The 23,996-nt window shown below is 40.6% G+C and overlaps 2 protein-coding genes across 2 annotated transcripts in view; one reads left to right on the top strand and one right to left on the bottom strand.

The window, feature by feature from the left end:
* Positions 1 to 23,996, top strand: part of GPT2 (glutamic--pyruvic transaminase 2) — a 690,974-nt gene that overhangs the window by 331,651 nt on the left and 335,327 nt on the right. The window lies entirely within an intron of this gene.
* The window catches only part of VPS35 (VPS35 retromer complex component), a 34,216-nt gene continuing 32,867 nt past the window's right edge, over positions 22,648 to 23,996 (bottom strand). Inside the window, exon 17 of the mRNA XM_049786247.1 lies at positions 22,648 to 23,616. Within this exon, the coding sequence (XP_049642204.1) occupies positions 23,437 to 23,616 (180 nt within the window). The 3' untranslated portion in view covers positions 22,648 to 23,436. The remainder of the gene's footprint in view (positions 23,617 to 23,996) is intronic.

The raw sequence follows: 23,996 nt of genomic DNA on the forward strand, positions 1-23,996 counted from the left end.
TTTTGGCTGTCCTATCCTTCACTGTTTTAGCAGACAATGGCAACTTTAATTTTTTTAAGAATTTCTTCTGGGCCCGGAGAGGTAGCACAGCGGCGTTTGCCTTGCAAGCAGTCGATCCAGGACCTAAGGTGGTTGGTTCGAATCCCGGTATCCCATATGGTCCCCCGTACCTGCCAGGAGCTATTTCTGAGCAGACAGCCAGGAGTAACCCCTGAGCACCGCCGGGTGTGGACCAAAAACCAAAAAAAAAAAAAAGAAATATATGGGCCCGGAGAGATAGCACAGAGGCGTTTGCCTTGCAAGCAGCCGATCCAGGACCAAAGGTGGTTGGTTCGAATCCCGGTATCCCATATGGTCCCCCGTACCTGTCAGGAGCTATTTCTGAGCAGACAGCCAGGAGTAACCCCTGAGCACCGCCGGGTGTGGCCCCCCCCAAAAAACAAACAAAAAAAAATAATATTGGATGACACACTGTTATAGGGACCTTTGTGGATGACGCACTGTTACTTATCTGTGGAAGATGCACTGGTATTTATCGGTGGATAACGCACAGTTATTTGTGGATGATGCACTGTTATGGGGGGATCTGTGGATGAGGCATATATGGCATCTCATGTGTGTGTAAATAGTATTATAAAATTAGTGGGACTCATCAAGGATATTTTAAGCAGGGTTCACTCAAATAGTCCTCACTGGTACTGTTAAATATTGACCTCAGAAGCTGGCCACTAACTTATTTTGCTGGCTCCTAGATTTAAAAAGTGCGTGAAACTCTGGGTCACAGGGCCCCAATACAAATATTGTCCCACAGGGGAGGGGATGGGGCTGGACAGTGACTCACCAGGCACCATGATGCAGCCACTGACCTACACATGGCTCTCTCCTCTATTACTCTTCAGTCTGTAGTGCAGAGAGGATGCTGCCTCAACGCTGCAACAGCAGACAGAAAGTCATGCCCCCCATACTACATGACCCGACTGGAGCTGTGTGGAGTCGGCCGCTGGGGCTGCACACAGGGCACGCACTGACAGGGGCCTAGGAGCAGAGTCCTGACTCCTGGAGCGGCCGCCCGGCACACAGAAGAGCCAAATTAAAAGTGTAAAGAGCCGCATGTGGCTCGCGAGCTGCAGGTTGCCTACCACGGTCCTGAATCATCAAATACCACCCACAGCTCCTGCAGGGGTAACCGATGTTCCTTCAGCTGGAGGAGCTCTTTTTTACACTCCAAAGTGTAAAGTGTTCACTTGAGATTCACAAAGGTATGGGTCATCAAGCCTCACCCCTGCCTTCAAGGTCAGCCATACTGTCCCTTAAATGTGAAGATGTCTGTTACCCAACGACTTAACACCTTGCAACTGCCGCTGCTGTGCCTTTGACCCAGTGCATATAAAGCCCCAATATGAAGTGCTGCCAAGGCCGTGCTGAATTGCTCCTGCCCAATGGTCACTGCTGAATTGCTGAAGAAACTCTTTACTGCTGGCTCCTGTTGCTTTTTGCCCCATCACCTACTGCTCCAGGCCTGTTGACGCTTAGAGACAGTCGCAGCTTATATCTGACCAGGGTCATAAAAGTCTCTGTTTCTTTATAGTTCTACGGCTTCTTTGAGTTCTTTGAACATCCTCCAGATTTCCTCTCTAAAGTGTTTAACCGAAAGGCTATGTAGGTGGCCCCTACTTTATGTTTCCTAATGGCTGCTTAGTTTTCCCTTCTGTATATGTATTATAGTTTCTTTCCCTCTTATTTGTTCTCAGGTACTTGAGTTTCCAGATTCTGACTATTATAAATAGTGCTGTGACGAATGTATAACGTGCAGATGCATTTTCTGCGTTGTGTTTTGGGCACTTAGAGTATATTATCTGGAGCAGTATTTCTGGGTCATATGGAACCTCAAATTCTAAATTTTTTTTTGTTTGTTTTGGTTTTGGGGTCATAGCTAGAAGCAATCACAGGCTACTGCTGATTTTGCACTCAGGAATTAATCATGATTTCTGAGAGCAGAGCCAGGAGTAACCCCTGAATGCCGCTGGGTGTGGCTCAAAAACCAAAATATAAAATAAAATAAAATAAATTAATCCTGGTAAACTCAGACAACCATATGTGATGCCAGTGATGGAACCCAGGTCAGCCTCGTGCAAGGCAATCACCCTACTCACTGTACTATCTCTCCTTCCCAATTTCTAGTTATTTGAGGAATGTAGTTCCTCATATAGTTTTCAAAGAAGTCTGGAACTGTCTAGATTCCTACCTGCAGTGAATGAAAATCCCTTTGTCTCTGTTGTGTTAAATAAATAACGATGGGGCTGGATGGCGATGGATGGAGGCCTTTGTGCTTAGGCCCCATCCACGTGGCTTCATCCCCCATCCAGCCGGCGAGTTCCAGGCCCAGGTAATCGGCGTAATCACTCACTCACACGCAGGCGTTAGGAAGCAACAACTTTATTCAGGCCCTATCCACCACATGTGTGTGGCCTACTCATAACCTTTCAAGCATTCAGCCATTCTTGGCTAGCCCTGTGTCTTAACTCACTTCAGCCATCTTCAGGGCCAAAGGAAACGGCCAAAAGGGCCTGAATCCCCTGGCTCAGGGGTATATCTACCTATTCCAAGACCCCTCCCAGGAATGGGCCGGGTCTTGCAGGTAAAGTCACACCTATTATCCGGTTCCCAAGACCCCTCCCAGAAATGGGTGGGTCTCAGATAAGTACCCTACATGTCTCCACATTCAAGCCAGCACTGATTGATCTTGTTCTTATTGATGTGTGCTATGCTTTACGTGTGAGATTATATCTTATTGTTTTGATTTGTATTTCTCTGATGACGTGGAGTTTTTTTTTCATTTGCCTTTTGGCCATTTGGATTTCTTCTTTGAGAAAGTCTGTGTTGATCTCTTCTCCCTATTTTGTAATACCTTTGGAGGTTTTTTCATGTTACTTTCTACAAGTGTCATATATTTTGGATATTAATCCCTTCTCAACTATGTATAATAATATATCCCATTCCATGGGTAATGTTTGCATCCTGGTCATCATTTTCTTTGAGGTGCAGAAATTTCTTGTTTTTAATGTAGTCCTATTTTTTCTATCTTTATTTCCAATTCCTTGGACAGTAGTGTTTTATCATTAAAGTGGCCTATAGCAGCAATGTCACAGAATGTTTGTCCTTAGTTTTTCTTTATTTATCTTGTACATTTAGGTCTGATATGGTTTTTTAACCCATTTTTTTATTTGACTTTGGTGTTTTGTACTAGAAAGAGGTCTGAGTTCATTTTTTGCAGTTTTCCCAATACCGCTAGTTGAAGAGGTTTTCTTTGTTCAGTTTATTTTTTTTTTTTTTACTCCTTTATTGAAGAGTGATTGTTCATATAGTTGAGGGTATCTCTCTTTTTTTTGTTTTTGTTTTTGGGTCACACCCGGCAGCCCTCAGGGGTTACTCCTGGCTCTATGCTCAGAAATCACTCCTGGCAGGCTCAGGGGACCATATGGGATGCCGGGATTCGAACCACTGTCCTTCTGCATGAAAGGCAAATGCCTTACCTCCATGCTATCTCTCTGGCCCCGGGTATCTCTCTTTTTTGAGGCATAACTGCCTGCTTTTGAAATTAGAGTGATGTTTGCTTCGTGAAAACTGTTTATTCAATTTCCTGGGAAACCTGAAAAGTATGGGCAATGGGTCCTCTTTAAAAGTTTGAAACAATTCACTAGTGTATTTCATCTGGGTCTGGACATTTGTTTTGGGGAAGACTTGATTACAATTTCAATTTCTTCAATTGTGATAGGTCTGTTCAGATATTTCAACTCATTTTGTTCTGTCCTTGGGCAATTATTGGAATCCAAGTATTTACCATTCATTCTAAGGTTATCTTGTTTTATGGTATAAAGATTCTCAAGTAATCTCTGATGATCCTTTGATTTTCTGTGGTGTCTGTTTTGATGTCTTTAATTTCTGATTATGTTTTAAAGTTTCTTTTTCTGAGTATTTCTAGTGGTTTATTAATCTTGTTTACTTTTTCCAGAACCAGTTCTTGGCTTCATTGACCTTTTAGATTGTTTTGGGGGGGCTCTATTTCATTATTTCTTTTCTTTGCTGGATTTGGGCTTCTTTTATTGTTCCTTTTCCAGTTTCTTATGCTGTGAAGTCAGATTATTTACATGCCCTTTCTTCATTATTATTGCATTGCCTGAAAAGTTATATACTTTCCTCTTAACACGTCTTTTATGTATACCATACATAAAAGTTTGTATGGTAACTCATATCAGGTTTGGTAATTCATGTCCTTATTCTCATTTGTTCCAGGAATATTTGAGTTCCCCTTTGTTTTCCCTCTTTTGACCCACTCTTTAATTGTGAACTCTTTAGCTTCTAGGTGTTAAGTTATATCTTTCCATTTGTGATTAACTTGTATTTTTAGTGCATTATGTTCTGATAAGATAGTTTATATAATTTTTTGTTTTTATTTAATTTTGTATAAATTAAAGAACTGTAGTTTACAGTTATTTATATATTATGAGTTTCATAACATTTCTACACCGATCCCACCACCATTGTCACTCATCTCCAGAGCTACCATACTCTGTCATTCCTCACTCCTCAATTAATTCCCCCTAATATTTGCCTGCCACCTTGGCAGATACATTAAAGTTCAGTGTTTTCTGTTTAGATATCATAAATTCAGAGTTGTTGAGTCTGTGTTTGAAATGTATAGTTATACCCACTCTCCCACATCCCCAATTAACCAACGCCTGAATCCCTGATCTTCCATTACTTTTTTTCTCATTTTCTTCCTTCCCATCTTAAATTCTTTTCTTTTCTGCCTTCTCCCTAGGCTCTGGTATAAAGGATGATATAGGCACCCCCTCTTAACTACACTACATTTCCTAATACAATTACTTAATAAGTGATATCATCCTTGTGTGTTTGTCTTTCTTCTTCTGGCTTGCTTCACTCAACGTAACTTCCAGTTCCAAATATGCTGTAGCAAACTTCATGATTTCATCATTCCTATAAGCTGTATAGTATTCCATTGTGTATATGTACCACATGTTCATAATCCATTCAATTATCATTGGATACCTAGTTTGATTCCATATCTAAGCTATTGTGCTTAATGCAGCAATGAATAATGGTGTACATATGTCCTTTTGAATGAATGTTTTAAAGTACTACTGATAGGCTTCCAAAAGTAGAATTGCTGGGTCATATAACAACTCAGTCTTAAATTTACTGAGGGCTCTCCATACCATTTTCCACAGGGATTGAAACAGACAACAGACAAACCAATAATGGATGAGTTTCTTTTTCACCACATTCCAACAGAGATTGTTTCAACTATTTTTTTCATATGCTATTCTCACTGGTGTAGATAATATCTCATTGTTGTCTTGATTTGGATTTTCCTAATGATTAGTGATGCTGACCCCTTTATCATGTACCTTTTAGCAATCCACTTTTCATTCTCTGAGAAGTGTCTATCTAATTTTTTTTTGGTTTTTTTTTTTTGGGGGGGGGACACACTCGGTGACGCTCAGGGGTTACTCCTGGCTATGCGCTCAGAAGTCGCTCCTGGCTTGGGGGACCATATGGGACGCGGGGGGATCGAACCGCGGTCCATCCAAGGCTAGTGCAGGCAAGGCAGTCACCTTACCTCTAGCGCCACCGCCCGGCCCCATTATCTCTAATTTTTAAGACTGAATTTGTTTTTATTGATCTTTGTTAACATTTTATAGATCATGGGGCCCGGAGAGATAGCACAGCGGCGTTTGCCTTGCAAGCAGCCGATCCAGGACCAAAGGTGGTTGGTTCGAATCCCGGTGTCCCATGTGGTCCCCCGTGCCTGCCAGGAGCTATTTCTGAGCAGACAGCCAGGAGTAACCCCTGAGCAATGCCGGGTGTGGCCCAAAAAACAAAAAACAAAACAAAACAAAACAAAAAAAAACATTTTATAGATCCTCAATATTAAGCCCCTATCTGAAGTATTGAATATAAATATTTTTGTCCATTCAGTTAGCTGTGTTTCAGATTTAGCCCATGTTTTCTTTTGCCATGCAGAAACTGTAACTTGAGGCAATCTCATTTGTTTATTTTTATTTTGTTACCTTTCTCAGTGGTATATTATTGAAGATGCATTTGAGGTCCAACTCTCTATTTTTTTTTTGTTTTTTGGGGGCCACATGTGGTGACACTCAGGTCATGGCTATGCACTCAGAAATCGCTCCTGGCCTGGGAGACCAGATGGGAGGCCGGAGATCAAACCGAGGTCCATCCTGGGTCATCTGAGTGCAAGGCAAATTCCCTACCACTGCACCATCGCTCTGGCCTCATCTGTCTATATTTTTAAAACACATTTTATGGTTTTTGGTTGGAGATCAAGGTCTTCAATCCACTTTGAATTGTCTTTTATATTAGATGTGAGATATGGATCAACTTTTAATTTCTTACAATTATCCAGTTTGGACAAAAGGCACATGAATAAAATGCTCCATGTCACTAATCATTAGGGAAATACATATCAAAACACTTCATCAACAGGTATGTGTCTCCATTTCCTTGTGTCCTCTTTTATTTCTTGAAGCATTGTTTTATAGTGTTCTTTGCATAGGTCCTTCACCTATTTAGTTGAGTCCAACGTATTTGAGTTTCTGTGACACTAATGTGAATAGGTATTTTTTAATTTATTTTTATTTTATTTTATTCTATTTTTTTAGTGAATGGGTAGTTTTAAAATTTCCATTTCTTCTCTATCATTATTTGTGTATAAGAAGACCATTGATTTTTGCATGTTAATTTTGTAGCCTGTCAATTTGCTGTCAATCTATTGTTTCTAGAAGCTTTTTGGTAGAATGTTTAGGGTTTTCTAAATATAGTAGCATGTCATCTGCAAACACAAATAGCTAAAGCAACCTTTAGGAAAAGAAGATGGGAGGCATCACTTTCCCCAACTTTAAATTGTACTACAAAGCAATAGTCATTATAAAAGCATGGTATTGGAATTAAGATAGACCATCAGATCAATGGAATACACTTGAGTATTCAGAGAATGTTCCTCAGACATACAATCAATTAATCTTTGATAAAGAGACAAGAAAAGCAAAATGGAGGAAGACAAGCCTCTTCAACAAGTGGTGTTAGAACAACTGGTCAGCCACATGCAAAAAAGAAAACTCGGACCTCCATTTAACACCATGCACATAGGTCAAAACCAAATGGATTGAAGACCTTTATATAAGATCTGGAACCATAAGGTGTATAGAAGAACATGTAGGTAAAACAGTCCATGACATTGAGACTAAAGGCATCTTCAAGGAGGAAATATCACTCTCCAAACAAGTAGAAGCAGAGATAACAAATGGGACTATATTAAGCTAAGAAGCTTCTGCACCTCAAAGGAAATAGTGACTAGACTACAAAGGCCACCCACAAAATGAGAGAAACTATTTACTCAATACCCATCAGATTTAGGGCTAATATCTAAGATATACAAAGAACTGACAGAACTTTACAAGAAAAAAAATCTACCCCATCAAAAAAATTAGGAAAGAAGAAATGAATGGGCATTTCCTCAAAGAAGAAATACAGATGGCCTAAAGGCACATGAAAAATGTTCCACATTGCTAATCATCAGGGAGATGCAAATCAAAACAATGAAGTATGATCTCATTCAACAGTGAATGGCACCCATCACAAAGAATAAGAACAACCTGTATTTGTGTGGATGTGAGGAGAAAGGGACTCTTTTTCACTGCTGGTGGAAATGCTGTCTAGTCTAGCCAATATGGAGATCCCTCAAAAAAACTGGAAATTGAGCTCCCATATGATCCAGTCCTCAAGAAATGCCCCAGGAACACAAAAACACAATACAAAAATGTGTTCTACACACTTACATTCATTGCAGCACTATTTTCTTTCTTTTCTTTTTTTTTTGGCCACACCCGGTGACACTCAGGGGTTACTCCTGGCTATGAACTCAGAAATCGCACCTGGCTTGGGGGACCATATGGGGCACCAGGGGATCGAACCGCGGTCCGTCCCAGGCTAGCACAGGTAAGGCAGGCACCTTACCTCAGCGCCACCACGCTGGTGCAGCACTATTTTCAATAGCCAGAATCTGAAACAACCCAGATGTCTGACAACAGGTGAGTGACTAAAGAAACTCTGGTATATATCCAGTATGGAATACTATGCAGCTGCCAAGAAAAGTGAAGTCATGAAATTTTCCTATACATGAATGTTCATGGACACTATTATGCTGAGTGAAATAAGTCAGAAGGAGAGAGATAGATGCAGAATAGTCTCACTAATCTTTGAGATTTAAGAAAATACAACACAGGGGCAGGAGAGATAGCACAGCGGTAGGGTGTTTGCCTTGCACACTGCTGATCCAGAACAGATGGTGGTTTGAATCCCGGCATTGCATATGGTCCCCTGTGCCTGCCAGGAGCAATTTCTCAGCATAAAGCCAGGAGAAATCCTTGAGTGCCACCACCACCGGTGTGGCCTAAAAAAAAAAACAAAACAAAAACAAAAAAACAAAACCCCATACACAAAGACAAAAAAAAACCAAAACAAACTAAAAGAAAACACAGTATTGTAATAATACCCAGAGACAATAGAGATGAAGGCTGGAAGGACCAGTCCACAATATGAAGCTTACCACAAAAAGTGGAATGTGCAGTTAGAGAAATAACTACACTAACAGCTATCATGACAATGGTAGTGAGTGAGAGAAATAGATTTCTTGTCTTGAATACAGGCAGGAGTGGAGGAGGAGAGAAAGTGGGCGCATTGGTGGTGGGAAGGCTGCACTGGTGAAGGGGGTGTTCTTTTTTATAACTGAAATCCAACTAAAACATGTTTGTAATAATGGTGCTTAAACAAAGATATTATAGAAAAAGAGGTGTGGAGAGTCTGGTAACTGACATTTTCACCCTTAAAGGGACAGTAGCATCCTATAGCTAACAAGGGGCCAAGAGTTTGTTTCCTTATAACATGTACCATTGTTTCTTCAAGTTCATTAAACATTTTCACCATGGTGTCAAATCACTTTCTGGGCTAGAGTCATAGAATAGCATGAATAGCATGTGTCTGACCTGGGTTTGATCTCTGACATCCCATGTGGTCCAGCGGCCTGCCAGGAGTAATTTCTGAGTACAAAGCCAGGAGTAACTCCTGAGGATGACTGGTGTGGGTCCCCCACAAAATCATTTTCTGAGAATTTACATAGCTGGTTGGTGTCAGTTGTATCTTCCATGTTACAGTTTTCACTTATTGAAATTTTTTTACATTAAAACACTGTGTACACACATGCATACACTTATTTTCCATTGTTCTTACTAAGCTGGGAATAAGTCTCTGTAGTTACATCACCTGGAAGTCTCTGAAGGTTTAAACTGGGAATTATTCTTTTTTCCTTTTCTAAGTATCTTAACCCATTGACAGGAAATATAATTGTGAGTACTATAAAATTTTCTAAGTACCTCTGCCAGGAACTGTGGTGTGAGCCCATTGATATGGCAGAGGTGAGTGTGGAGTCTGCCGGGATCTAGCATGAAAGAAGATAATTTGAGTCCAGTTCTGAATAGGACTAGTGATCTCAGCTGGAGATTGATCTCACCTGTATTGTTTTCTTTGACTTCAGACTCTATGATGCTGATGTTCTGCACTTTTTTAAAAACTTTATTTGTTGATTGATTGGTTGTTGGGCCACACCCAGTGGTGCTCAGGGATCACTCCTGGCTCTGCACTCAGAAACTGCTCATGGCAGGCTGGGGGACCATATGGGTGCTGGGAATTGAACTGGGTCCCTCCCAGGTCGGCCACATGCAAGGCAAACACCCTACTGCTGTGCTATCTTTCTGGCCCCGATGTTCTGCACTCCTAATCATGCTGTTAATATACATTTTACTGTGATGAACAGAAGTCCCTCAGAATGCCATTCTAGATAAGAATATGCATTATTAAAAATCATTCCACCTCAAGTTTCAAAGTAAACATATATGTGCCAAATTGTCCCTCTGAAAGAGCAAGTTCCTCAAAAAATAGCTTTCATCCACAACATGCTCATCATAATTGCCATCGGTTTACATATTTGACTCCAAATTTAACCATGTCTTCCCAAGACTAAGAGCAATTCTCTCTGCCAACGATCATATTGAACCCATACTATATTCCAAACACAGTGTGTCTTTTTTTGTGACTGAATTTTTTGAACAATAAACTCTGAATAATATCCTAAGTTTTAGAAATGGAGTACTGTTATATCAAGAATAAAGATGGTGATAATTTAAATATCCCATTAGTCCTTTGTGCTATTGAAAGAAAAAACACCCTCAATTTCCCCTTGCTAGTGAATAAGAGTGGTTCCATTTTAGCTGTTATTCTAAACACCCATATTTCCATGCTAAAGAATGCTATTTTTTCCAAGGAGATACTTTTGGTCTAGTGGATTTAAATTCCTAAGTCTTTGACTGGCTCACTGGAGGCTGAGTGATACCATCAGCTTGTGCCAGAACAAAGGAGTCCTAAAAATAAAAATAAATAAAAAATTAATAAAAATTAATAAATAAAAATAAAATAAAATAAGGAAAACAACAGTCCCACTGGCCTAACTGGGAATAAAGGCCTATAACAATATGGAAAGGCCTCAGATAACAGAATATCTGCTGGGAACAAACAGGAAACTTCTCACACTTTTTTTTTTTTTTTTTTGGTTTTTGGGCCACACCCGGTGATGCTCAGGGGTTACTCTTGGCTATGCGCTCAGAAGTCGCTCTTGGCTTGGGGGACTATATGGGACACCCGGGGATCGAACCGCGGTCCATCCAAGGCTAGCGCAGGCAAGGCAGGCACCTTACCTCTAGCGCCACTGCCTGGCCCCACTTCTCACACTTTTTAACAACTCAAACACTTGTTAAACCCAGAAGGCACAATTTTCCTCTGCTATAAAACCAGTCATACTTTAGCTTTAGTCCTATACTAAATTTCTCCTCAGATAGCCTCTCTTCTACTTTGAATAAATGTCTTTATCTTACTGAGTCTAAGAATCCTTATTACTCAACATTTTCATTCTTGAAAATATTTACAGACCTGGGAATCTTGGACCAACAAAAACTCACAGGTACCTGTTCAGCACCACTATCTGATAGTTTTCGGGACAACCAATCAGAGACCAAGGAGGGATATAAACATTTTAAACTGTTGGTGAAGGGGTGGGGATGTCTTCTAGGCCCTAGGGATTTTGATTTTTTTGTGGCTGCACTTTTCTGATGCTTCTCCTGCAGCAGAGGGGCCCTAATTCTGCTAGTGCTTCAGGGCATTCCGTTAGTGGGGAGTACTTTGCCACTTTGAACCCCAGCCCCCTTTCTCCTTTACCACTTTCATTAATTTGACTCTCCTCTTCTGGGCCTTTGCTCAGCACCTGTTGCTGCCTGCCACTTTGCCCTTTTTCCTGCAGCTTCCACTAACAAAGGAGGAGAATGGGATTTCCTAATGCTGTAGCATGAATACGGAGCCATTAAATAGAGGCTGTGACAAGACTTCAGATGTAAAAGTGCTGTGCATATGCTCTCCTCAAGACCACCAAGATGCAGCTTGTTTACTGTTATACAGCTGACCTGATGCAGCCAGTTCTTGGGACTTCTTCTTTAATTGTAAACTATATTTTAAGTAGACACTTCCCCTGAAGTCCATAAATCTGTGCCCCCCAAAAACTATAGCAACCCAATACCATCCCTGACATCCTCTGACAAAAAGGGGCCAGATCTGTAATGTAACTTTAACTTCCAAGCCATCTAGTTTGTTTTAGATCTATAAATTCTGGACTGTGTGGCCACAAGTGGCTGTGCAACACCTTAATATCTTGTACTGATCAGCCCAGTAGTATCACAGGAAATCTAATGTTAGGAAATCTTATGCTAGGCTCACCTCAATGAGCCTAACCAGTATTCCAGAAGGCTTAACCAACACCAACAACAGCTCAGTAAATCTTTAGATGCTGACTTCAGTTATAACATGAAGAGATATAACAATCATTTCAAATTAAATGGTGTATTGTTCTAAGATTTGAACTTCCAATTGCTTTTGTGTCGTAACAAGAAATATGAAATAAATGTGTTTGTGCCTGCATGGAGGTAAGCTATGATGGTGGGTGGGTGACTGGGGATAATGGTGAAGAGTGGTCACACTGGAATTGGTGTTTGAATATTTCATGTCTGAAATGGCTGTATTATGAATAACTTGGAAACTCATGAGGTTATAATAAAAACTAAAAGGAAAAAACCCAGTGTTGGTGTGGATGTGGGGAAAAAGGAACCCTCATTTACAATCATTTGGGAATGTTAACCACTCTAGTATTTTGAAAACAATATAGATATTCCTCAAAAACTAGGAATTGAGTTCCATACAACTCAGTAGTTCAACTCTTGGTAATATACCCTAATGGCCCTAAAGCACAATGAAGAAAAGGCATATGAACTCCTATGTTCATTGCATTATTCACAATAACCAAAAAATCTGGAAACAGCTCAAATTCCCAAGAACAGATGAGTGGATAAAAAAAGCTATAATATATCTACACAATAAATACTAAGCAGCTGTTAATACAAAAATTAAGTAACAAAATTTGCTGATACATGGATGAACATGAAGAGTATCATGCTGAGAGAAATGTGTTGGGTCCCTTTTACTCCTTTGTTGATTGTTTGAGTATCTGCAAAGAGCTCCCAGAATGAGAAATTGATTCCCATCCGCTTGTCCCCTTTTCGGGGGAGATCTTGGTAATATTTATCTGCAGCAAATAATCCACAGACAGGAGGGTGAAGGGGTAAAAGGTTGGGCGAAGAGAGTCCTTTGTCAGCCTGCTGCTAGCTCCAAAACACACCTAGAGCTAGAAGCCAACTCTGGCAAAAGACCCGGATCACCTTGTTCCCAAACTATTTATTCGGCTCTCAACAGCTCCCCCACCTGGAAGGTCAAGGTGGGACAACAGGCAAAGAATAATCTTTTTTTTTTTTTTTTTTTTTGTGGTTTTTGGCTCACACTCGGCAGTGCTCAGGGGTTATTCCTGGCTCCAGGCTCAGAAATTGCTCCTGGCAGGCACGGGGGACCATGTGGGACACCGGGATTCGAACCGATGACCTCCTGCATGAAAGGCAAACGGCTTACCTCCATGCTATCTCTCCGGCCCCGGCAAAGAATAATCTTACGGAAATATTTTCATATACAACAATTCCCCCCTTTTTAGTAAAGAAACAATAATAATGTACAGAAGTAAGTAATATTTTCTATAATTATAAAAAGAACAACTAAGCAATAAGGAAAGAGTGGCTGTTTGTATAAGTGCATCACAGGGAAAAGTAAAGAAAAACTTCTAACCTAAACATAGGGTGTCCAAATCAGAAACATGTGTCAAGGAATCAACTACAAGCTCCAGAGATGATAGATCCTTGTACACCGTAGTGTACAAGATGAAAAATTCCAAGTTTTTCCTTGGAAAAGCAGATGGCGAATCTGAAATTCAATGATCAAGGATCTAGTAGGCGATGGGGAGCTCCCAGGGCAATCCCAAAGCCCGATTGTAATCTGGAGACAGAGATCCTTCGAAGAGATGCTAAAAAGGCTGTGTAGCAGGCGAGATGAAGCACATTTTCCATTCATGTCCAGGTTGACCAGAAGAAAGCCCATCTTTGGGGGCAGTGAATTAGGCCCCTATTTTGTAGGAAGAGGCACACACCCCCAGCACAGTGGGGGGCCACTACAATGATGATCAATAGGTATCTGAAATTAATCCAAGTTCCTAGTCCAGTCAGAAGTCCATCTGAGGTCTGAAATCGATGAGCCACGTACGGCTGATTATTTAGATGGGAGCTTAAGTCACAAACCAAAACAAAATGTTTAAGGCAGAGAACCTCCCCGTGTAAATGAACAACTTGAGGGTCCATCCAAAATGGATAGAACCTCCTTTTGAACCTACTATTTTTCCCTATGATGCGCCCATGCAAAAAACCCTGATACCTGACAAAAATATCATTTAGTAAATTATTGACAAAAATATCTAACCCACTAACCTAAAGTAAAGAAAGCAAAACCCTAATGTAATACATCAATTCATACAATTAAAAACTAAAATGTAAAAATATTAATTATAATAATCAAAAGAAGTGTATCAAATATAAGTTCAAAAGATTACAATTATAAGAAAAATACAAAAGGTGAAATTTCTACCGAGTCCAATACTAATCTGTAAAGATGAGGGGTCCAGAACTCCGAAAAGTCCGACCAAAGACACTTGATGAGTCTGGAAAAGCGGGTTGCAGCTTGATACAGGATACAGCACTCCAACAATCAAGGATGTCTTCCTCAGGCTGAGATCAGGAGGCTTGTAGTTGTGCAAGAGGGAAAGGGGCAAACAAAGAATGATCACACTTATTTGTGAGATATAATAAAACATTGTAGGAGAATAATACCCAAAGATAATAATAATAAAAAAAGGCCAAGATGACTGTTCCGTAGTCTAAGCTTGTCACAATAGGGAGAGGCAGTCAGGTCAGAGAAGGAACCATTTTGACGATGATAGTGGAATATGAATACTTCAGACAAGAAATGGGTGCCAAAAGGAAGTAAAGTAATATGCATGATATCCTTTCAGTAAGTATTGCAAACCAAAAATGCCTAAAAGGAAAAGGTATCTGTTAGAAAGGCATAATGTGGGGTGGAAAGGAAACTGGCATATTGGCGGAGGTGTGAGAAAAATTGATGGAAATCTGGGAATATGACAGAAACTGGCAGAGAATTACAGGTCTAAGGGGATTCAAGTGAAGAGAGATGATAAAGAATTCTAAGCTTAAGAAAGGCCTGAATCACCAGAGCCTAGAAATCGAAGCAAAACAGTTTAGTGCAAAAACCTCTGTTTTTCAAAGCCACATCAGTCTTTGCTGTGTAAACCCGCTTACTTGCTTGCTTCTGTGTTTGAAGGTTTAAAAATGTAGTGGACCTTTTGTTAGGGGCCAAGAATTGGCAGGATTACTGAACTCTTGGACCATTCTAATGAACTCCTTTCATCTTCTATCCATTTTGGGCTGCAATCTCATTCCGTAACTGTAACAGAGGGAACACTGTACAACTTTGCATCTCATAGTGAGTCAATAAATTTTAAAAATTGATTTTAAAAATGGGGAAAGACCTAAGTACTTTCTAAAGAAAACGTGTAATGAATATGCCTTCCTCCTGCAGGAATGACTCCGGCCAGATGGTTTTTTCTGTGAAAGGATTTAATAGGGCAAAACAAGTAGGAAGAAGGCCAGGATCTTACAGCAAAGCTGTTAGGAAAAGCCAGCAATCATCACCAACACAACTGCCAATATCAACTGCTACACACCAACCAACCACCAATAGTACGCCAGCTTGGGTTTTTATGCCCCCAGAGCAACTGCTTCTCAATTTGATATCAGAGTCTCTAATTGAGAGAATTGCTCTTAAAGTGACAGACCCTTCTTTTTTGGATTGATCTCCAAGAAACATACAAATATCCAACAGGCATATACAAATGTTCATTATTACTGATTATCATTACCACTTGTTATCAAATGAAAATCAAAATGACAATTGTCACCTCACATCAATGTATATTATCAGAAGTTTCCAATTTATCAGTTCTTCCAGGCAAAAAGCAATTCAGTGAGGCTTTTGCCTTGCATGCAGCTGATCTAGGACAGATAGATGGTGGTTCAAATACCGGCACCCCATATCGTCCCTCGTGCCTGCCAGGAGCGATTTCTGAGCGCAGAGCTAGAAGTAACCCCTGAGCGCTGCCGAGTGTGACGCCCCCCCCCCAAAAAAAAAACTCTAAAAAAAAAAGCAACTCAGAACATTCCTGACATTTTTTTCGATGAACAAACAGGAAGCACTTCCCAACCAGAGACTATTTCTGCCCCCCCTGAATCATTCCAATGACCTCAAGTGGATTGTATTGTCCACTCTAGGAAATACTGACCTATATCAAAAAGGCTGAAAACAAATCCTGCTGGGTATGCAAAGATAAAGAAACTCTTATTCAGTGTTGTGGTCTCTATGGCAAACAGTTTAGAGACTTCTTGAAAAACGGAAAATAGAGGCTGTAGCAATAGAACAGTGGAGAGGGCGCTTGCCTTATACGTTGCCAACCATGGTTTGATCCCTGATGCCCTATAAGGTCCCCCAAGCATGACCAGGACTTATTACTGAGCTCAGGAATGATCAGTTAAGAGAAATCCACGACCACCAGTGTTGATGTAATGGTAGTTGGATTTGGACACGTCCCTTGGATACCCCCACTGTAATGACTGTTGTACCTGGACATGCCCCCCTGTCATATGGGATATAAAGAAAAAATTTGATCAGTTGGAGGGGTTGCCCAGGATAGTGACCAGAGCAGCACCTGCTGGTCCACAGAGGGTTGAAAGGATCAGCAAGATGCTGCCTGCTTTGTATCTATCCCTCTCTTTCTTGTTCAGATTTCAGGCAGAATGAAATGGATACTAGGACCTTTACAGAAACCAGGATCTATAACTACAGAAACCCGACAGCAACAGCGTGATGGTGCAGAACTGTTTCTGGGACCACAGAAAATGTCGAAGGAATGTCGAAGAACTTGGAGCCTGGAGTTGGTCTTATGCCAAAACACTTCAGGGGTGAGGTTACTCTGTTTTTAGGCCAAAGGTTTTTTTTTGTTTTTTTTTTTTGGGCCACACCCGGCGTTGCTCAGGGGTTACTCCTGGCTGTCTGCTCAGAAATAGCGCCTGGCAGGCAGGGACCATATGGGACACCGGGATTCGAACCAATCACCTTTGGTCCTGGATCGGCTGCTTGCAAGGCAAATGCCACTGTGCTATCTCTCCGGGCCCAGGCCAAAGGTTTTTTCCCTCCCAATTTCTCCCATATTTTGCTGTGCCTATGCAAACAACAACTGCCACACATACACACACACACACACACACACACACACACACACACCTTTCTTTTCTTCTAGTCCATCTACTATCTTTTAAAAAAGTGTACTAAAGCTTCTGCTATTGTATAAACGACTTTATTGGTAATACAATAATTGTCACAAATATAACTGCTAATGAACTTAATCTAGATCCTATTTCCTCCCTCCCTTCTTCCTTCTTTCCTTCCTTCCTTCTTTCCTTCCTTCCTTCCTCCCTCCCCCCTCCCTCCCCCCTCCCTCCCTCCCTCCCTCCCTCCCTCCCTCCCTCCCTCCCTCCTTCCTTCCTTCCTTCCTTCCTTCCTTCCTTCCTTCCTTCCTTCCTTCCTTCCTTCCTTCCTTCCTTCCTTTTTCACCCCCTATTTCTTTTCTTTTTCTTTCCTAGCTTGCTTGCTACACCCAGTGATGCTCAGGGGTTACACCTGGCTGTGCTCTCAGAAATTGCTCCTGGTTTGGGGACCTTATGGGATGCTGGGGATCGAACCAAGGTCCATCCTAGGTTAGCGTGTGCAAAGCAAACACTATGGCTTGCACTACCACTTGCGCCATCTGGCCCTCTTTCTTTATATTTTTTGATAACTTTGCTTCTTGTCATCCTGAAACAAATGTATTATGATCAGTATGTCAACTATGATACATTTTCTTTTAATAAATTTATTAAAAAATGGATACTTGGTTTCTACCTCTCTTCTCTCTCCCTCCCAGGTGGTCGTACAAATTGATGTCCCTGGGTGGGCAAGAGGCCCAACCCAGCAGCTGGACCCCATGGGCCCCTGCAAGACTTGCAGCACTGGCTGGCAGCCTTGGGTCTCTGAGATGTGCAACCCTGAAGCCTTGGCAGCCTCAGGCCTAAGCAACAGTGCAGGCTCTGGAGATAACTGCAGGACTTGCAGATAACTGCAGTAACCTGCAGAAAACTGCAGTAATTCTACAAACACCATGTGTACCCTCCTCCTAAAATAAACCATATGTAACCTCCTCCTAAAATAGAACTGCCAATTATTTTAGCAATTCTGGTCCTTGATACTTATCCCAAGAATGTAAAAACACAATGCAAAACAGTTGTTATTTATAACAGTATAATAGTTAACATCTGGAAAAAAATCCTAGTACCCCCAAAATAGGTAAATAGTTTTTAAAAAATTGTGATGGGGGGGGTGGAGTGGTAACACAGTGGTAGGGCATTTGCTTTGTACACAGCTGACCCAAGATGGATAGTGGTTCAATCCCCGGTGCCCCATATGGTCCCCAAGCCAGAAAAAATTTCTGAGTGCATAGCCAGGAGTAACCCCTGAGCATCACCGGGTGTGTCCCCACCCCCCCCCCCCCAAAAACAAAAAAAGTTGTGATAGGGGTCGGAGTGGTAGCACAGTGGTAAGGTATTTGCCTTGCATGCGGCTGATCTAGGACAAACACGGGTTCAATCCCCGCATCCCATATGGTCCCTGAGCCAGGAGCAGTTTCTGAGTGCAGAGCCAGGAGTAACTCCTAAGTGACACTGGTTGTTGCTCTCCCAAAAACCAACCCCCAAAATTGTGCCTGAGTGGTGGCGCAAGTGGTAAAGTGTCTGCCTTGCGTGTGCTAGCCTAGGATGGACTTCGGTTTGACCCCCTGGTGTCCCATATGGTGCCCCAAGCCAGGAGTGATTTCTGAGCGCATGGCCAGGTTAACCCCTGATTGTCACTGGGTGTGGCCCAAAAAACAACAACAAAATGTGATAGATATAGCTGGGAAGATAGGTCAAAGGGCTGGAGCATAAGCTTTGCAAGTAAAGGCCTAGATTTAATACCAAGGACTACATGGTCCCGTGAACACCACTGGGAGACACCACCTACCCCCAAGCACTGAGCCAGAAGTAGGTCCTAAGCACTGCCAAAAAAACAGAAAATACTAAAAATATTGTAATATATATGTGTATATATACCGTATATACCCAAGTATAAGCCGAGTTTTTTCAGCACAAAGTTTGTGCCCAAAAATCCGAACTCGGCTTATACTTGGGTCATACAGATTATGTACGTACTCTCCAGTGGTCTTCTGCCATCTGCTGGAGGGAGTGGTGCTTCAGCTCAGTCTACAAATCACAGCTGAGCTGAACTGTACGCCATTGAACTATTTAACCCACAATATTTTGCGCTTTGTATGAGACCGACAGCAGTGATGATATCTGCAAACTCAGTGATGATCGCAATGTCTATACTGACACCCTCACATCAGATACAGCTGAATCTCTGTTTGGACATACAGATGATGATGAGGAATCCAGTTTTGAATAATTTTATTTATTTTTATTTTTTTATTATCTTTATCTAAACACCATGATTACAAATATGATTGTAGTTGTATGATTTCAGTCATATAAAGAGCACCCCCCTTCACCAGTGCAACATTCCCACCACCAATGTCCTCTGGCCTGTCATCACCTTGCCTGATAACCTGAGAAGTCTGATAATCTAGCCTAGATGGGACCCTATAACTTCAGCACTTTGTTGTGACTGAAGGGTTCAACAACAAGTTCCACTGGCCATTTCCACCAGTTTCAAAAGTACCTTTTAGGTAGGGTCTGGAGAAATAGTATAACAAGTAGGGCATTTGTCTTGCATGCAGCCAACCCAGATTTGACTCCCAGTTTCTCATATAGTCTCCAGAGCCCTGTCTGGAGTAATTCCTAAGTGCAGAGCCAGGAGTAACCCAAGCTTCCAAAAGTACCTTTTCATCAAATGAAGAGAGCAAAAATGGACAAGTAGATAAATGCTGGCTTGATTCTTCCTTTTTCAAACATTTCTAGCCCTGATGTATCAAAGACAGTCATTGCTCAATTGATCATGTCTCTCAGCATGAGTTTGGAACCTGAAGAGTTCTAGCTCTCAAAACTCATTTGATCAAACTGAGAAAGTTTTCTTTTTTTTTGCATATTGAAATAACCCTGCATGGTTTGGAATATAACCTGAAATGCAGATGTATTAAGAGTCATCTTTGGTATAACCTGTACACATTCTTAAGCCACAAAATGCAAAGAACAATGGGAGAAACTATGTAGGTCAAATGCAGTTTTGGATAGGAAAAGAAACTTAATTCCAAGAGTTTTTATTTCCAAAAGTTCCAGCTCTGTTCTATCATGATTCTGTAGTAATCATTGGATGTATTTTCCCTTTCCCATTTGTAAAACAAGACATTCAATTCTATTACTGATTCTCAAATGCAGGTTAAGAACCAGTTGAGAATCATGACTAGCATACCCCAAATAGTCCTTTATTTGGAGCAGTCCTTTGAATGCAGAACCAAGAATAAGCCTTAGTACTGCTAGATGTAACCCCTAAAAAAATCTAGTACAGCACTAGAACCAAAAGTATTCAAATGCACCATACTAAAGGCAATTGCCAGCTACTGTTGACAGAGACATTAGGAACAGTTAGTAAGTACACCAACCTTTAACAGATACATGAAGATAAGAGGATGGGATATTTCACACAGCTATTAAAAGCACCCTTATAATTTACAGTCCTGACAGGTTTTTTTTTTTTTTTTTTTTACCCATGCTGCCCATACTTGGTGCTGTTTTGTACTTACCTGTTCTAGTTTTCCCTGTTTTCATTCTAATACTTAAACTATCTTACCTCAAAGAATATCCCATCTTTGGGGAGGTTTTGTTAGGGAGAATTCCATAATGTTTCAGTCAGTCTTAGCAGTTCTCAAAGGACCATGTGATACAGGGGATAAAACTAAGGCTTCCTACATGAAAAGGACAAAGTACACCCTTTGAACTATCTCTCTGGTCCTAGAATTAGCATTTTAACAAGAGTCCCAGGCGATCTGTATATTTAATAAAGCTTAGATACTTATAGATCCAGGAGATGTGTAGAAATTAATAAAATGATTTAACAATACCTCAAATCAAAGAGATTATACTTAATGATGCCATTTCTTGTGTTTAACATTTTTAAAAGATTTACTTTATTTAGAGTATGTATCACATAGTTGATATAGTTTATAATAATACATTTCTTCCCAAGTAAGTGTGAGAAATTATTAAAAAAAAGAAAGGAGGGGCCAGAGCGATGGCTCAACAGTATGGCGCTTGACTTGCACCTGGCTGACCCAGGATGGACCTTGGTTCGATCCCCGGCATCCCATATGATCCCCCAAACCAGGAGCGATTTCTAAGCACATAGCCAGGTATAACCCCTAAGTGTTACCAGGTGTGGACCCAAAACAAAACAAAAAAATAAAGGAGAGAGAGAGAGAGAGAGAGAGAGAGAGAGAGAGAGAGAGAGAGAGAGAGAGAGAGAGAGAGAGAGAGAAGAGAGAGAGAGAAGAGAGAGAGAGAGAGTAGCAATTTGTCATTAAGGTCATTAAGTCATTTGTCAGGTTTAAGTAAGAACTTGTTGATAGTTGACCATTTTGTTACTTCATTTGTTTCTGAGCATTGGGTGGCTTCAGATACACACTAGCATCTAAATAGTTGTGTACCTACAGAGGATGACAGCATTAAACCAAAATGGAGTTGGCACAAGGCCTCATTTGCTAGGCTAATATTTCTGTGACCTTTCCAGAAAGGGGGGGGTGGTATGAATTTTGGCATAAATCACAGGAATTCAAAGCATTATTGCTGATATTATGCCTTTGTGGGATATTTTCTTAGCAGCCAAGGCTTCTATAAGGGTGAGTGGATGTGTCCCCACATTGACTCCAAAGTAAGTTCTGGTGTTATCGCCCAAATATTGACATACCTGGATTTTTGGTCAGATTGGTGTCTCTTCAAAACTATCGAAGAGTGGTGATGCAGGGCCATTGGCAAAGCTGCAATTAAGTGATGGGAGCAAAAGGCAAGGCTTGGGCAGGGAGGGGCCTTGGCCTGCCCTCTCCTGAGATGGCCAGCATTTAGCTGTGTAGCCGGTGTGTACTCATAATTCTTCACAGTTTGGTTTACTTCTCTTTCAGTAACAGAGTAAAGTCAGTCTATAGAACTGGCTGTATACAAAAATAGTGGCAACCTTTATGTATTTAGTACTTTAAGTCACAGCCTAAGTAACTTACTTACTCACTTCTAAAATATTTCTGACCTAATTATCTTGTCTGCTCCCAAGATTCTGGTAGGTTGCAGCCAATTTTGTTAATACACTATATAATATTACTCCCAGCCAGCAAGGACTTCTCCAGAGATTTCCTCACCCAGCTTCTTTCATTTCAACTCCATTGTGTTCTTTCCTTGAATTCTTAGGCAAGAGTAAAAGAAAACAGAAAAGCCCTCTGAATTCTACACTTTGTGTTTTAGACCCTCTTTTTCATGGAATATTTTTAACTTGTGGGCATGTTTCTCAGTGGCTCTGAGAGGCATATAAATTTGACTACATCCATTCATTATTCTCACGAGTTCAGTAGGAAAAAAAAAGAAAAAGTTCAACAGGACACTTTTATGAGAAGAGATGGAGAGAGATGGAGGGGAACAACAGGGAAGGAGAAAGACAAGAGAGGGGAGGGGGAAAAATGCCAAGGAGAGAATCAAGAGGGTGGAGAAAATAGTTCAAAACTCAATAGCTTGCTTTTAAAGGTGTTAGTTCACCTAACAGAGTGAGTTACATTACAGAATGTAAGTGTAATGTAATGTAAATGAGTGTAATGTATGAGAAAGTCTACTAAATTCTATTGGCCTTTTCATTATTAGTCAAAAGTATAAAAGAAAAAAGACCCCAAATTGTTAACAACTTTATTGTTCCACTGGTGCAAAAACAAAGATCAAAACAAAAATGATATTGTATGATGCAATTATCCCTAAATTTACAAACAAAGTTATACATAAATTATAAAGATCACAAATTTTCTAATTTAATCTATTTAGAACAAAACTATTTGATAAGTAGGTCCAGAGGACAACATAGAATTCTTAATGATTGCTGAGTCCAAATATGCAAAATATAGTTCCTCGTTTGACCATGGTACTTTACAATTCTCAAACATGCATTAATAGTCCAATTTTAGGGAAAATATTACACATGGTCTTCTCTTGCATTTCTGTGAAAAACCGAAGCTGAATTTCATGTACAGTATTCTTTTTCTCGAAATTAATCTCAAATTAGACTAGAGAACAAAGAAGACTGATACTTTTGGGTTAGTTCCCAAGTAATGAAGAAAATTATACAAGATGTAGAAAACAGAAAGAGAAAGGAAAGTTTCATTAGTAGCCAAGTGAATTTTTTTGGTGTGTATTTTTGTTTTGTTTTAAAGTGATCATGGGAATTTTAAACTTTAGACCAATCATGCTACTTGGGGTGATCAGACAGACCCGAACACTTATAAAGTGAGTAACTTTATTAAGGTCCTGAAGGTGAGTGTCCGAAGGTGCTGGGTTAACACATCACAGGTAAGAAACAGGAAACCTACCTCAGCATTTCTGAAAGGCACAGTCTATGAAAGGGAAACCTAGTATAATAAAACCCTTACTGGATGTACATGGAAAGGAGTATAGTGAGCCTATTTCCTTTTTAAAGAACAAGACCTTCATAAATTGGCCCTTCAGATTCTGGTGATTCTCTCCTCAAACGCAAATGTTCCAGGGTATTATGAAAGTGTTTGTTTATCTGCTCTGTTTCTTCACTGGACTCAAGGTTTGGGAGGTCTTCTCGAATCTTTTGGATAAGTTGGTTCAAAACCTGAATTGTTACCTATAAAAGAAGTATGTAGAATTTCACAATCAAGTATGTACCACCAAAACAAAAGAATTAAAATGTTTGAAGTATTTATATTAACTTTCATTAATTATCAGAGTAGTTGTGAAGAAAAAATAAGAGAAAAATATTTATGAACTTAGCAACTATTTAAATAGGAAAAAATTAAAAGCAAAATCTTGGTTTTTTTTTTTTTTTTTTTTTTTTGTAGTTTTTTTGGGTCACACCCGGCAGTGCTCAGGGGTTACTCCTGGCTCCATGCTCAGAAATTGCTCCTGGCAGGCACGGGGGACCATATGGGACGCTGGGATTCGAACCGATGACCTCCTGCATGAAAGGCAAACGCCTTACCTCCATGCTATCTCTCCAGCCTCAAA

Source organism: Suncus etruscus, chromosome 14, assembly GCF_024139225.1.
Source record: "Suncus etruscus isolate mSunEtr1 chromosome 14, mSunEtr1.pri.cur, whole genome shotgun sequence".
Classification (NCBI taxonomy): domain Eukaryota; kingdom Metazoa; phylum Chordata; class Mammalia; order Eulipotyphla; family Soricidae; genus Suncus; species Suncus etruscus.